At 40.2% G+C, this 16030-nt stretch overlaps 1 protein-coding gene across 1 annotated transcript in view; it reads right to left on the reverse strand.

The window, feature by feature from the left end:
- Nucleotides 1-1704: 1704 nt before the first annotated feature.
- The window catches only part of TRPC6 (transient receptor potential cation channel subfamily C member 6), an 89751-nt gene continuing 75425 nt past the window's right edge, over nucleotides 1705-16030 (reverse strand). The window contains exons 8-12 of the mRNA XM_032219224.1: nucleotides 14801-14996; nucleotides 12945-13148; nucleotides 9540-9623; nucleotides 7694-7769; nucleotides 1705-2131 (exon numbers count right to left, since the gene is read on the reverse strand). Coding sequence (XP_032075115.1) covers nucleotides 1980-2131; nucleotides 7694-7769; nucleotides 9540-9623; nucleotides 12945-13148; nucleotides 14801-14996 — 712 coding nt within the window. The 3' untranslated portion in view covers nucleotides 1705-1979. The remainder of the gene's footprint in view (nucleotides 2132-7693; nucleotides 7770-9539; nucleotides 9624-12944; nucleotides 13149-14800; nucleotides 14997-16030) is intronic.

The raw sequence follows: 16030 nt of genomic DNA on the forward strand, positions 1-16030 counted from the left end.
GCTGTTCTGCAGTTCGGCTGTTCAAATCTCACCAGCTCAGGGTTGACTCAGCCTTCCATCCTTCCGAGGTGGGTAAAATGAGAACCCAGATTGTTGTTGGGGGCAATGTGCTGACTCTGTAAACCGCTTAGAGAGGGCTGAAAGCCCTATGAAGCGGTATATAAGTCTAAGTCTAACTGCTAAACGGAACTCATCACTGTATTCAAACTTCCTCCTTCCTTGCAGTCACATGCTTGCATTTTGGGTGCTTGGCAACCTGACTGCTATTATGGTTGTTTGCAGTATCCTGAGGTTATGTGACTGAGATTTATGACATTTTTGGGCCAGAAAGTGGTGTTTGCTTCTAGTTCCCACCACAAAGCAGCCACTGCGAACATAAGATTTGCTTCAGAACCACAGTATTCAGTTCACACGCACAACGTTGGTTTGCCTAACCACCGCAGCATTTGCTTTACGACCATCACATTCACTTAACAACCACTGTAAAAAGGGTCATAAAATCAGGGACTATCATGGGAGGACCAGAGGTGGTATCCAGCAGGTTCTGACCAGTTCTGGAGAACCGGTAGCAGAATTTTTTTGAGTGGTTTGAAGAATCGGTAAATACGACCTCTCACTGGCCCCGCCCTCATCTATTCTCTGCCTCCCGAGTTCCAGCTGATCGGGAGGAAATGGGGGTTTTGCAGTAACCTTCCCCTGGAGTGGGGAAGGGATGGAGATTTTACAGTATCCTTCCCCTGCCATGCCCACCAAGCCACGCCCACAGAACCAGTAGTAAAAAAAATTGAATCCCACCATTGGTGATGACCCACTTAATGACTATCTCGACTTATTACTGTAATTCCAGGCTCAATTATGGTTACTACATAATACATACCCTACATGGTATTGGACCTGGGTACTTGAGAGACCGCTTTCTGCCGATTACCTCCCATAGACCCATTCGATCCCATAGAGTAGGCCTCCTCCGTATTCCATCTGCCAGCCAATGTCGGCTGGCAACTACTCGGAGGAGGGCCTTCTCTGTGGCTGCCCCGGCCCTTTGGAACGAGCTCCCCGTGGAGATTCGGACCCTCTCCAACCTCCAGGCCTTCCGGACGGCCGTGAAGACCTGGCTGTCCCAGCAAGCCTGGGGTTGAGTTCCCCCCCCCTACTCAAAATTGCTGTGTCTGTTGTGCTTTTAAACTGTTCGTATTGTCTGATTGTCTTTGTCTTACTTTTTGTAATTTCCCCTCCCTTGGTTTTGTTCAGCTGCCCTGAGTCCCTTCGGGGAATAGGGCGGCCTACAAATTGAATAAACTCCAAACTCCATACTACTACTACTATAATTGTAGTATGGTAATACCTGTGGTGTTGTAGTACAGTAGTTCTAGAGTTACACAATTTCCAGATGTATTCCTTTGAACCTTTCTTTCATCCGCCCTAAGCCTTTCTACTGACAATGAAATTCATCTCTTTGGTTAATTCACAATTTAATTGCATCTCTCTCTGTTTAGTTAAAGGAGGTTCAGTTCTTTTCTTTTTATGACCTGAACTCTTTTTCCTAGCTAATTTATTGCAACCTCGCTTTATTTTAATGGACTATGATTACAGATACATGTAAGATATAAGGTAGGCGTGTTTGAACATGTCATATATGTGAAAAAGAACGATGTTAACAGAATCCAGCAATTAAAGTAATATAGTTTACCAGACTGTGTTTTATGTCTTTTTTTTTTTTTTAATTTTAAGACTATTTTGGAAAAGTTCTTTTTTTCTTTCCTCTTTCTCCTTTGGTGCATGGGATTGAACAACTCAGTCAAATGCTGTTTCTCCCGTTACAAATACTAATAAAAAAATCCATTCAAGTTGTGTCTGCTGTAAAAGTGCCAATTAAGTTTGAAGGGGAACAAAGGGGAAGTAAACACTGATATGGCTTTCATTGGGTCTGCCAGCTTGGAGAATTTTTGCTTCTTTTCCTTTTGAGAAAGAAGTTCTTGTTATCTTCTGCTCTGTTCCTGCTTTGGTTCAATACACAGTTTCTCCCCAAGTTTTCTGATAAGTTCTGCCAGGTCTTCTGTGTTCTGTGATTTTTCTTCAAGGAGCTCATATCGAAGGCTTGAGATGTCCTGTTTAATTTCTTTCAGCTCACCTGTAAAAGAGAAAAGATCAAAGGCTTAGGAACATAGGAAGCAAGGAGCTATTTTCCGGAGGGAAGCTAATAAATAAAACAGCAGTAATGAAGATACAGTAATGATGACGCTGAGCTTGTCAATCAGAAGGTCAGCAGTTCAACGGTTCGAATCCCTAGTACTGCGTAATGGAGTGAGCTCCCGTTATTTGTCCCAGCTTCTGCCAATCTAGCAGTTCAAAAGCATGTAAAAATGCAAGTAGAAAAATAGGAATCACCTTTGGTGGGAAGGTAGCACACAGTGTTGTGTGTGCCTTTGGCATTTAGTCATGCCAGCCACATGACCACAGAGATGTCTTCAGACAGCACTGGCTCTGAAACAGAGATGAGCACCGCCCCCTAGAGTCGGTTACAACTAGCACATATGTGCGAGGGGAACCTTTACCTTCATGAAGGTAATCAAACCTTTACGTTATTATTATTATTTTTAATAACAAATCTTGTTTTTCAAAAGAAGTAGGTTATGTTTTCCCCTAGAAATACAGAATCTTTCTCAGGAAGAGAAATAAGGTTTAACGTTGGCTCCCAAAGACCGCCTGCTGCTAATTACCTCCCAAAGACCCATTAGATCACACAGAGTAGGCCTCCTCCGGGTTCCGTCTACCAGCCAATGTCATCTGGCTACTACCCGGGGGAAGGCCTTCTCTGTGGCAGCTCCAGCCCTTTAGAACGAACTCCCCGCAGAGATTCGGACCCTCACCTCTCTCCAGGCCTTCCGAAAAGCCGTTAAAACCTGGCTGTGTTGGCAGTCCTGGGGTCGATGAGTTCCCTTCCCCTCTCGAATCGTGTGGCTGTTGGTTGTTTTTAAAATGCCCTGTACTTTTGTAGTTTTTGTGTTTTTCCCTTCCCCTCCTTTGGGTTTGTGTGCTGCCCTGAGTCCCGTAGGGAATAGGGCGGCATATAAATAAAATGAAACTCAAACTCAAACTAATTCTGCCACTATTTCAAATACCTTCTGCAGTATTTTATAAACGTCAGCTATATTGATATGAGGATCCTCGTCCTTCCCAAAGTTGCTTTTTCAAGAGGCAACTGGAGTTTCTCTGTTTTCTTTGAAGACATTTGTTTCTTAGCCATGAAGCTTCTGATCCAAGAAGCGAAACATCTTCAAAGACAAGCCAGAAAGTTCAGTTGCCTCTTGGAAAAGGACCTTTGGGACAACCATGACCTGGATGAGGGAGAGTTTCCATAGGCATCCTTGTCCTTCATATCTACAGTGTAAGGATCCCTGACAGGAGCTATTTTTAACTTCATGGTGGGATTTTTTTGGCATCAGGTTCAATACCATCTTTGTTTCCAAGAATGCTATGAGATACGACACACATTCTTTTTTTTTTTTTTACAGTGGGAAGTTTTAGCCCTGCTTTGGTTTGTCATACTTACAAATGATTGTTTGTCCTTGACTTACAACCATTCATTTAACAACCATTCAAAGTTACAATGGCACTGGAAAAAGTGACTTACGCCTGATCTTCACACTTATGACCATTGCAACATTCTCCTGGTCCCATGATCAAAAGTTGGATACTTGGGAGCCAGGGTGTATTTACAATGGTTGCAGAATACCAGGCTCATATGATTGCCATTTGTGACCTTCCCAGCTGGTTTCTCTAATCATCAAAGTCAAATTCAAAGATGGATTTGCTTAACAATCAGATGACTGACTTAATAACTGCAGTGATTTGCTTAACAATTGTGGCCCGCCAGTAGCTAGCGGAGCTGGCAGTAGAGCCGAACAGTGAGGAGGTTGGGGAGGAACATGGGCCAGTCCTGAAGGCTGGGGAAGACGAGGGCTCTGCTTTGGAGTCAGAGGTGGGGCCAAGGCAGTGGTAGGTTGCAGGTGGTACGCCCCGGTATGGGCATACCGGTGCCTGCCAGGAGTACCGGGTACCATTCCAGTATGGTGCTCTGGAGGGCCCACCTGCCCACCCTCCTTACTTGTATTTGAGCTCTTCAGCGTTTCCGTGCACATGCATGGAGCATATGGCGCCTGCACAATGCTCCCCCGAGCAGCTGGAGCATCCCAGAGGCATTGCAGGAGGTAAGGATGAATGCATGTGCTGCGCGTGTGTGCGTGGACGCCGGGCCCCGTTGCACCATACCGGATGCAACAGGATCCGGAACCCACCACTGGGCCAAGGCCATCTGGCAGTTCTCAGCTGCCTTTGGAGCTAGACAACAGTGAGGCAGAGGAACAGCTGGAGCCTCTTCCCAGTGTGTGCATGCACAGAGCTGCCAGAAGAAAAGAACAGCTCAGAAATTAGGGTCGACTTGGGAGTAAGGCCACAGGTGGATGATGATTGGCCCCTCCCATGGGAAATAAAAGAAGAGTTTCCTGTTTTGCAGGAAACAATTCATTTGTTTGTTTCAGGAGTGTGAAGATCTGTCCGTGAATCTCAGAGACTCTGTGCCAAGTCTTTCCTTGCACAGCACTGCGTTTGGAAAATATTTACATGGCAGCTTTCCAAGGTAGATAAGGTCTGTGGTCATAACTTCATCTTTGAATGACTGTTTACCACGCCTTTGCTGAATGTGAATGAGAGGAATTCACATTTGTTTAATAAAAAGGGTTTTGTCGGGACTAGGAATCTGCTCCATGCTTTTTGGGGAAGCCTAGGTCAGAACAACAATTGTGGCAAAATGTTTTTGTAAAATTGGGCATGACTCACTCAACAACCATTTTGCTTAGCAATGGATATTCTGCAAATAAAGGTGAGCCTTTATTTGTTGGTTTGTGTCGTGTCCTGCACAGAGCGCAAAGTGTTATGCCTCATTCTCACGTCTTGACCTCAAATTCCAGGAAAGGATTACATTGGGAAACCCATTTCAGAGAAGATGCCAACTGGCCTTATCTTATCTTGTCTTGCCTCTGACATCAAAGCACAATTTAAGGCCTTAGGACAGACTGACTGCTCAACGTGAAATTCCCTTTGAAAAATCAAGTCTGCTGAAAACTTCCAACATTTTTTTCACATCAGATATCTGCTCCTTTCTTTAGTTTCGCAGTCAAATGTGGAAGTGCTGTTCTATCCACATCCACCAGTGCTCGTATTATGACTTGCAGATTGAGACTCTATATCCTGTTACAAATTGCAGAGGTCAGGTTTCTGGATCCACCAGAGACTCAAGCCCACAGCCAGGAGGAAAAATAAACAGATATATAAAAGTGCTGCCCTCCTCAGTCAACGTTTACTGCTCCTCTGTAATGAGATCACTGGTAGCACAACGTACAGCAATAATAATAGCCACAGTGGCACAGTGGTTAGAATGCAGCACTGCAGGCTATGTCTGCTGACTGCCGGATGCCTGCAATTTTGCAGTTGGGATCTCACCAGGCTCATGGTTGACTCAGCCTTCCATCCTTCCGAGGTGGGTAAAATGAGGACCCAGATTGTTGGGGGCAAGAGGTTGATTCTGTAAACTGCTTAGAAAGGGCTCGTAAAGCACTATGAAGCAGAATACAAGTCTAAATACTATTGCTGTTATATACTATCCCACAGTGCTTTACAGCACTCTTTGGGTGGCTTATAGAGCATATTGCCCCCAACAATTCGGGTCTTCATTTTACCAATCTTGGATGTCTGAGTGAACTTTTAGCCCAGTCAGGATAGAGTTCTAGGCTGTGGGCAGAATTTGCCTGCAATACTTGCACTGTAACCATTGCACCAGTAATGGTACCGGTACGGTACAACGGAGCCCAGTATCCCCCCACATGGAGGCACGCAGCATGCACGTACACACACGCAGCACAAGCATGTGTCCATTAGACATTCTGGAATTGCTTAATGAGTGTGCGGTTCACTTAACAACTGTGGTGATTCGCTTCATGATCACTGTAAAAATGCTCATAAAGTAGAATCAAGTCATGTGGTAACCCATTTAAGAACTTATGAGTAAAGCTCCGAGCACAGGTGTGGTTGTGAAGTCAGGACTATCTGTAGATAATTCATTAGTGGAGTTGGAATATTTTAACCCTTGTTCCCAACTCCATCTCATGTCTCTCTTATGCTTCAGCCAGTCGGTCGTATCATTTTCTTTTTCTGTTGTTGCTCAGGGTGTCTATTTGTTTCGGCTCCAAAGTTTTGAAACTCTGCTTCAACGAGCCTCAGTTTTGTGCAGGTCTGGTCACTCAATGTTCTGAAAGGCATCCCTTTAATTTTGGATATTTTAAAATTATGCAGTAGTTTTCCTAGCCAAGGGAATACTGTCCTCTTGGTATACTAACAGATCAAACTTTTGAAAAATAAATATAGTTTTTTTTTACTGCCCCCAAGAAAGAAAAATAGTGTTTGTGATAAACGGGAAAGATTTTGATTTGGGGGGTTTTATGTATATTTGTGTGTTGAAGAAAAGTTATACAGGTTGTCCTCAACTTATAACAGTTCATTTAGTGACCACTTCAAATTGTAACAGCAATGAAAGAAGTGACATATGGCTGTTTTTCATACTTATGCACCATCTCAGGGTCATGTGATCAAAATCTAGTTGCTTAGCATTGATTCATATTTATGACCGTTGCAGTGTCCTGGGGTCACCTTTTGTGACCTTTTGACAAGCAAAGTCAATGGGGAAGCCAGATTCACTTAATAGTTGTATTATAAACGTATCAACTGCAGAGATTCACTTAACACCTGGGATAAGAAAGCTCGTAAAATGGGACCAAAGTCACTTAACAAATGTTCACTTTGCAACAGAAATTTTGGGCTCTCTTGTGGTCATAAGCCGAGGACTACCTACCGTATTTTTAGGAGTATAAGACGCACCCTTTTTCCCTCAAAAAAGAGGGTGCATCTTATACACTGAATTCAGCATTTTTGGCCTACTGAAAACCCACCCTCTTTGCAAAAATGGATGCAGAGAGGGTTTGGGAGGCTTGCAAAGTGCTCCTGGGGGCTGGGGAGGGCAAAAATGAGCAAAACAACTGGCCGTTTTTGCCCCCGCCCTCAGCAGCACTCTACAAGCCTCCCAAAACCTCTGCATGCTCTTTCTTTTTTAAAAAAATAGGCCGTTTTTTACTCATTCCCCCCCCCAGGAGCACAGTAAGAGTCTCCCAAAACTCTGCATCGCCCCGCCCCCCCAAAAAAGAGACATGCAGAGGGTTTGGGAGGCCTGCAGAGTGCAAAAAATCATGATGTGTCTTATACTCCAGTGCATCTTATAGTCCGAAAAATACTGTATATTTATAGGTATATTAAGCCCATCCAAGATTCAATTACTACACTTTACTGTAATAATAGATTCCTGCATTGGGCAATTAGGTTGGGATCACCCCTTACATTTTCTGCTTTCTACAGCCATGACCTGAAAACTCTCTCTTATTCATCAATTTGCTAACAAACATTGGACAGCACGATCTTGAGTTGAAACTTCTACAACTGCACGTAATCTTGAGTTGACACTTCTAGGCCATAGATTAAAAATACATGTTTGGCAGCAAAAATGCAACTAAAATCTTGGTGATACAAAGAAACCAGAAATCTTTTTTTATCTAATATTAGAATTATAGGCATTCACCAATCTCACCTTCATTGACTTCATCACTCTCTCTGTCTACTTGAGCTTTCAGTACATATCGTTTAATAAGACGTTTCATGATCTTCTAGAAAAGAGAAGCATTAAAAATGTTTTTAGCTTTGATGAAAGGATCCCAATTCTACAAGCTGACTAACGCTTGGCTTGCCCTCCAGGAACTATTCAGAATCTTGCTATAACCAAACTGATGCTTATACAAATATTGCTGTGTCATGTATATTAGCAGCTCACAACCTTTAGGGCACCATTCATTTCATTTATTGAATTTCTATGCCGCCCAATCCCGGAGGACTCCGGGTGGCTTACAGAAATGAAAAAAAAAATTAAAAGAATTATTAAAAACAATGGGACACAACAAAGTTAAAAAGAAACACAACAGACACCCAATCAGGAGGGGGCTGGACCTCCATCAAGGGGGTCAACAGCCCCAAGCCTGCCGGAAAAGCCAGGTTTTAATGGCTTTGTGAAAGGCCATGAGAGTGGGCAGGGCCCGGATCTCTGGGGGCAGCTCATTCCACAGGGACTTGTTCCATAGAGAGAGGTTTTTCAATGGACTGGAGGGGGTGTTGTTTCGCATGCTGCCTGTATCCGGCTTCACTTGTTTGCATGGTCCTGTTCCTGACATGCAGTGGCCCAATGCTGATCCACAGCCCGTCATGATGTGTGTGTCTGTCTGTGTGTTCCAGCATAACTCTGGAGCGCCTCAAGCAATTTCAACCAAACTTGGTACACAGATGATTTACTCTGGAGAAAAACACTCTGGGGATAAGACACCCTAACACTCCTTGGTGTGTGTGTGTGTTACAGCCTGTTGTGCCGTACTGCCACACTGGCTTCTACTGTACAGTGCAGTGGAGTTGTCATGGTAGCAGCTTCACAGTACTCCACAAGGGGGCTCCCTCTGATAAGGGGGAAAATCCAACATTACAAATTATGTTTGTTCTGACATTTCCCCCCTATAAACAAATACATGGGCAACACCGGTTTATCAGCTAGTTAAGTATGTTAACTCAGAAACCCCACTGAACATAGTAGGATTTATTGCTTAATTTTAAAATTCCCTATATTTGACCCAAACTGAATGTGATGCAGAAGATCCATATTCAGCACAACCCATTTACTCGGAAGGCCAAGATAAGTTGGCTATTACCCCATAGGAAAAGAAATCATGATAGAGAGAGAGATTCCACCTTGAAAGTTAGGGGAAAAAAACTTCTGTACAATGAGAACAGCCAATAGAACCAGTTGTTCAAAAAGCTGGTGAGGTCATGCACACGTTTCCCTGCAACCTTTTGGGCACTTGGTGCCAAGAAGGTTCACCATCACTGATCTATAGGAACAGTTACTTTTAGTGTTATGCAGAAAAAATATCCTCTAATTTTCATCTCTCTCTCTCTCTTTCTCTCTTTCTTTGTGACTTCTTCATGTAAGACTGAATATGTCTTACACGTTGCACTAAAATTCTGCAGAATTTTGTCTATTGAATTTCCTACAGGGTTCCAAATGGCTGGATTCCCACTAGATTTGTAACTTCCAGAATTAACCCAATTCTTTCCAGTTTGCAGAATACAACAAACCACAACCAACCCAACAGGTTATGAGACTTGGACTGTAAAAATACGGATGTATAGTTTAAAAAAACAAAAACAAAACACTAGCACTTTGCTTTTATATAAATCCTAAATTCTACAGTCCAGATCTGGTAGCCCCAGTTGACAAATTAATTTACAAAAAAAAAAATATAGCCCAGGTTAAACTTGGCTAAGTTCTTATGCAAATGCCACAACTATGTCTTTAACTGATCTAGTTAAGCATAAGATGCAAACTTGATACTTACCTGGTACTTTCCCGGTGAATTATTTGAGCTGTTTAAGTTGATGTCATCTGTGCTTATTATATTTGGTAGATTATTATGCTCCATCTGAAAATAAGAAATAATGAGAAGTTTTCCTAGATAATTCCAGCTTATTTTTCTTCCGTTTTTCTACCTACTGAATATTTCAAAGAAGATAAGCAAGGAACCCCCAAATATAAGCCAAGGAAAAATGGGTGAATCTTTTTATTTAGTGGCACAATTTTATTAATTGTCACCAACTAACAATTGGGATATATATATATATATATATATATATATATATATATATATATATATATATATATAAATAATTTCAATTTATTTTCTTTCTTTTCATAGTCTTTTGTATCCAGTCTTCTGTATTATTTTTTTTATCTAGGAACTTGATGATAGTTTATATATATATATATATATATATATATATATATATATATATATATATATATATATATATATATATATATATATATATATACTTAAAGTCACAACCCCTGGTATGCCCAAGTATGGGAGGAAGGTCACACTTCCACTCTCTGTCATTAGGCTCGTCACAAGAGTCCATCCAGACAGAAACCCAATATTTTTTACTGTTGCTCAAATGGTTAACTCCCAGCCTGGGAGGCAATAGAGCACAGGTTCGATTCCCAAAAACTTGGGTATGGCTAGCTGATGAGAGCTAAATAGCTTGAAATAGATCTATACTAGTCTCCCTTTATTTATTTATCAGCATAAATATAACATATATATATATATATATATATATATATATATATATATATATATATATATATATATATATATATATATATATATATATATATATATTTAAAGTAACAACCCCTGGTATGCCCAAATATGGGAGGAAGGTCACACTTCCACTCTCTGTCATTAGGCTCGTCACAAGAGACCATCCAGACAGAAACCCAATATTTTTTACTGTTGCCTTTTTGTTATATTTATTATATTTATGCTGATAAATAAATAAAGGGAGACTAGTATAGATCTATTTCAAGCTATTTAGCTCTCATCAGCTAGCCACACCCTTACTGGGAATCGAACCTGTGCTCTATTGCCTCTATTGGTCTCTTGTGACGAGCCGAAGACAGAGAGTGGAAGTGTGACCTTCCTCCCATATTTGGGCATACCAGGGGTTGTGACTTTAAATATATACCTTTCACCCTGGCCTCACTGATAAGGAGTCGAGCCCTGTAGCTCAATGGTTAACATATCTGCCTTATAGGCAATAGAGCACAGGTTCGATTCCCAGTAAGGGTGTGGCTAGCTGATGAGAGCTAAATAGCTTGAAATAGATCTATACTAGTCTCCCTTTATTTATTTATCAGCATAAATATAACATACACACACACACACACACACACACACACACACACACATATATATATATCAGTATTAAATACATGAAAAGTGTGGCATCTGGGCATTGTTAATTTTGATACCAAATAATTATGAGGATATTGAAAATTTGGTAACCTTAATTACATTGATCATACATTATTATAATGTATATTGTATAATGTACATTGTACATAATACAATCAACTTCCAACTTCTAATCCTTTCATCTTCATACTGATATTAACATATTATATAAGAATATGGATAATAATATTTTCTCCTTTCTGATTTCCACCTCTATTCTATATCTTAATAACACAGATCTTATATTAGTAGGCATTCTATTTCTATCCATTACTTCTTGCCCGTTTTAGTATTTCATTTTTTGTTGATTTTTTTTTTTTTTTTGCATATTTTCCACACTCCTCTTTTGGGGTTTTGTATTGATTATATTAAGAACTTGATAGTTTTTGAGGATACAGACTCTCTGCTTTACTAAATTAAATGGTTACATACTCATCTTGAGGATCATGTTCGCATGGATCAAAGTATTTTCAAAAATCACATTTCATATTTGCTGGAGTACTTTCTTATTTCGCCAAATGACTGAAGCTTTAGCTACAAACATGATAAGGGAAGAGCAAGCCGTCATACTGAACATAGTAACTATCAGAGATGAGCTCCAAAAGACTTATCATTTTATTTATTAATTCATAGGAGCTTTAGAAGAGAAAAATAAAATAAACATCTCCTTCTTCACTCCTGTTTTTCCTTTGCCTTCCCCTAAGCCAAAGATTGGTATTCTTAAGGAAAAAAAAAATAGCTTGGTTTATCCTTATTTTCTTCATTTTAAGGATAGAAAGCTTAACATGCAAGTTAGTTATTGGAGTATTCTGTAATACACTTAATTTGTCCTTTTGAATCTCCATAATTGGCTTAATTCTATTTGCATCCATCCATCCATATATATATATGGATGTGTATGCATGTATATGTATATGCGTATGCGTATGCGTATGTGTGTGTGTGTGTGTGTATGTATGTATGTATGTGTATATATTCTTTTCTGGAGCACGATCTTGCGTGCGGATCAATGCCAAAAACTGGCCTGCACATGCATGCTGGCCAGCTGATTGTCAGGTGCACATGTGCGCTAGAACTCAGAGGTTTTCCGGAGTGTGGCCCCGATGAGCGCATGCACATGTTTTCCTGCAACCTTTCCGGCACTCGGTGCCAAAAAGGTTCGCCATCACTGATCTAAAGGAACAATTATTTTTAGTGCTATGCAGAAAAAAATATATCTCTAATTTTCATTTCTAACTCTCTCATGAAAGAGAAGTTCCTTTCTAAAAATTTTTCAGAAAAGAAGTCTGGAGCATCTGCAGCTGTTTAGTTCTAAAGTCCACAATATATGCATCAATTTCTCTTTTTTCACATAAAATCATCTCTTCGGCAATCTACAGTTCTTCTGATTTTTCATACTTCCGTTAAGAAGACGTAATAAAGAAACTTTATCCTTGCAGAGCTTTCTAATTCAAAGTGATGGAAAGATCAGGGCCACTAGCAATAGCAGGGACCTCCTACAATAAACTGCCACTAAAAGAAAGTCAGAAATAATTCTCGGTCCCTCTGAAAGTAAGACATAAAATGCAGAAGGCAGATTTCATGAGGTAGTTGCATTAAATTGTTTCAGTGTAATAATATTTCAAGACTGGCAGTTAAATTTTAAAAGGCCCAAGTGAAATTACGTTGCATTACAGTCCGTGGACACGTGGTGGCAGGGTGCACAAAGTCTGCACATTTTTCAACTGTCTAATAGTCTAAAAACTGGCTTTAGACAATGGTAAGTATGCTGCCTCATTTCCTGAAACAGTAGGGCAGCTGTGTAATAGCTCGTGATTTTACTTGCTGGAAGATCACATCCCGAGGCAGCCATTGTGTTGAATGGTATAGGAATAGCACCTACTTCCTCCTCCAACTCAAAACTACGGGAAAAATATATGTCATTCTAGTATGTGGCAGCTGGTTTACCTGATTCATCTCAGCATCCTCCTGGAAACCTGTCGCGTGGCAAAACAGTATTTTAAAAATCCACGTCTTTATTCTGAGGGAGAGGTACAGCAGAGATTTGGGGCTGGGAACCAGATTGAAAGGGACAGGAAGTGTTCTGCCTTCCTCAAAATAAGAAAACCAGAGTTTCGCTCTGGCAAACTTCCATTCTACATCAGCATCATCCTGGAAGGCAAAGAAAACAGTCGCGGCTATGTGAAACAGTGGGACACAGAAGAGAATATACACTTGTTTAAAGAGCTGCAGATTTGTCTAAACACCTACAAATGCTATCTCTGTCTGTCTGTCTGTCTCTCTCTCTCTCTCTGTGTGTCATCTCTCTTTCACACACTCTCATACAAACACATGCACACACATTTTTTTTAATATACGTATGAGCAGTGCAGTGGCCTAGACGTTAAGGTGCTTGCCTCACATTCAGGAGGTTGAGAGTTCAATTCTAGGCAGCAGCAGATATTTCTCTTTCTGGGCTCTAAGAGAAAATATCTGCTGTGAACTGCATGTAGGTGTCAGGGAAGGGCATCTGGCCAGTAAGCGCTTAGCTCCATTCAGTCGCCCTGACTCCACCCCAATGCCAGGGATTACAAAGTTGCAAAAAGAAATAAATAGATGCCATTCTTCAAAATCAACATTTTCTCAGGGTGATCTATGTTAGGTTTTTGGAGCTGACTATAAATATTGTTAAGGAAACACATGAAGTGCAAATACATGAAATATGTAATTAATTAACAATTATTAAAAAGCACACCACTAAAATAATAAAATAAAAGAAGCAACCTGAATGCAAATTTCTGAACAGCAAGATGTTAAAAAATCAGCACACTGATTGAGCGATTCAAAAAAAACTTCTTTGCTTGGTGCTAGGAAATAAAAAACTGGTTCCCTCAGTGCTGAAAATATTTCTCCTTTTTTCCCATAGTTTATTACCTTATTTTGTCAGGTGATTCTTCCTGGAATTTAATCAAAATCCTTTTTTTTATTCTATCCTGCTTTTTTATGTCTTATCTTCTAGAATGGCAGAGAACCAGGGCTGGGTTCCTATACGCGCCAACCATGCATTCCTAACGCATGCACAGTTGACTGTAAATTGTCCTGCGCATGCACAGAATCATGCCGGCAATGGTAGAAGAGACCGGGAAACTGGTTCAGGGTGTGGCCAGCCTAGGGCACTGCTGGTTCTGCGACCCAGGCCAAATTACCACTACAGGTTTGCCTGAACCGGTGCGAACTGATAGAAACCCACCTCTGCAGAGAATTATCTAGCTATAGTTTCAGAAGGTGAGTTTTACATCATTTTAATAGCTTTCCCCACAAGATAACATCCTTCAACTTTTCTTTACAGTGTACAGTGTGCAGGCTATGCATCTTCTCTTTTCTCTTCTCCTGGACATGTTCTAGCCTGTCAACATCTTACTTAAATCACAGTGTTGAAAATTAGATATAAAAGTAACAGAATAGTCTTGCTGGATTTGGCCAGAACATAATTCTGTCCAAAGAAAGCAACACCCAGAAGTACTCAGGAAGGCAATAGCCCCCATGACAATCTTCCAGAACAGGCCTTGGCCAAAACAGAAGACTGATGCAAATATAAAGTTTTATTGCTGAATACTCATATTTAACTATCGGCAGAGCCGTAAATATAATTGCAATGAACAGTAATAATTTTAAAGAAAAGCTCTATTAGCTCAAAGACTGCTTCAATGCCACAATGTTTCCTGTGTTTGTTTTACTAGCTTGGTTGTAGTTCCTAATTAAGAATATAGACAACATTTTAATGTCTCTGAGGAAAACCCGTATCGGTTTAATCAGAATATTACCTCAATTTCCTGGAAGGAACTATTAATCATTGCGATAAGCATGTTCAACAAAACAATAACCATGGTGACATTATAAACACCATAAAGGACATAGCCAATATTTTCAATAAATTTGTGGTTATAATTTATGACCACAGATTTTACTTCAGAAAGTCCAAATATTGCCCAGAACAAAGTCTTGAAGCTTTCTTCCACTCTGGAAAAAAAAAAAAGAATAAATAGAAGCATGAACAAATCTTGCAAAAAGATCTTGAAAATCATGAACTGCAGTAGCAGCAACCTGCCAATCTTTAATTAGTAATACTTGAAAAGATAGCATGCCATGGGTGGTGTTTGCAAGATATGCATTGTATATTTGTACAGGTAGTCCTCCACTTATGAGCACAAATAAGGCCAACATTTCTGTTGCTAAGTGGGGCATTTGTTACGTGAGTTTTGCTCCATTTTACAACTTTTCTTGCTACAGTTGTTAAGTGAATCACTGCAGTCGTAACACGGTTGAATGAAACTGGCTTCCCCATTAGCTTCCCTTGTCAGAAGGTTGCAAAAGGTGACACTGCAACCATCATGAATATGAGCCAAGTTCAAACCATCTAAATTTTGATTACATGACCATGGGGACGCTGCACTGGTCATAAGAGTGAAAAACGGTCATAAGTCACTTTTTTTCAGTGCCATTGTAACTTCAAATGATCACTAAATGAACTCTTGTAAGTCAGGGACTACCTGTATATCGAAAATTGCAGGATGAAGGTGCATTGTCTCAATCAAAAACCTACCTGCTTCTACTATAACAATGCCATGCTCACATTCAAAGATGGTGTGACATCATACCTATCATCTTGCATTTATGACTCATCTTTGTGAATACACACAAATATCACAACGAATTGGACGTGTCAAATTTTCCAACTTTCAATTTCCAAACATTAGGGGTGCCCAAAAGTTGTGACATGCCTTGGGGATTGTAAAAGTATTTTGGTTACTTTAATAGAATTTAGATGTGCTTGATAAGTAACTACATAAATATCATAACTTTTTAATATTTTGTTTCTTTCATTTGATAATATATTAAACTTCTAGGCCTCAGAGAGTCTGGGTGGATCACAGCAATAAAAAAAATTACAATAACATAAAGATCAAATTTTTAAGTGAGACATGATCAGATGTTGCTAGAAAAAAATAGGAAAAATGCAATTACTTTGGCAAGTCAAAAGTAGAAATATTTCT

Source organism: Thamnophis elegans, chromosome 6, assembly GCF_009769535.1.
Source record: "Thamnophis elegans isolate rThaEle1 chromosome 6, rThaEle1.pri, whole genome shotgun sequence".
In the NCBI taxonomy this organism is placed as follows: Eukaryota; Metazoa; Chordata; class Lepidosauria; order Squamata; family Colubridae; genus Thamnophis; species Thamnophis elegans.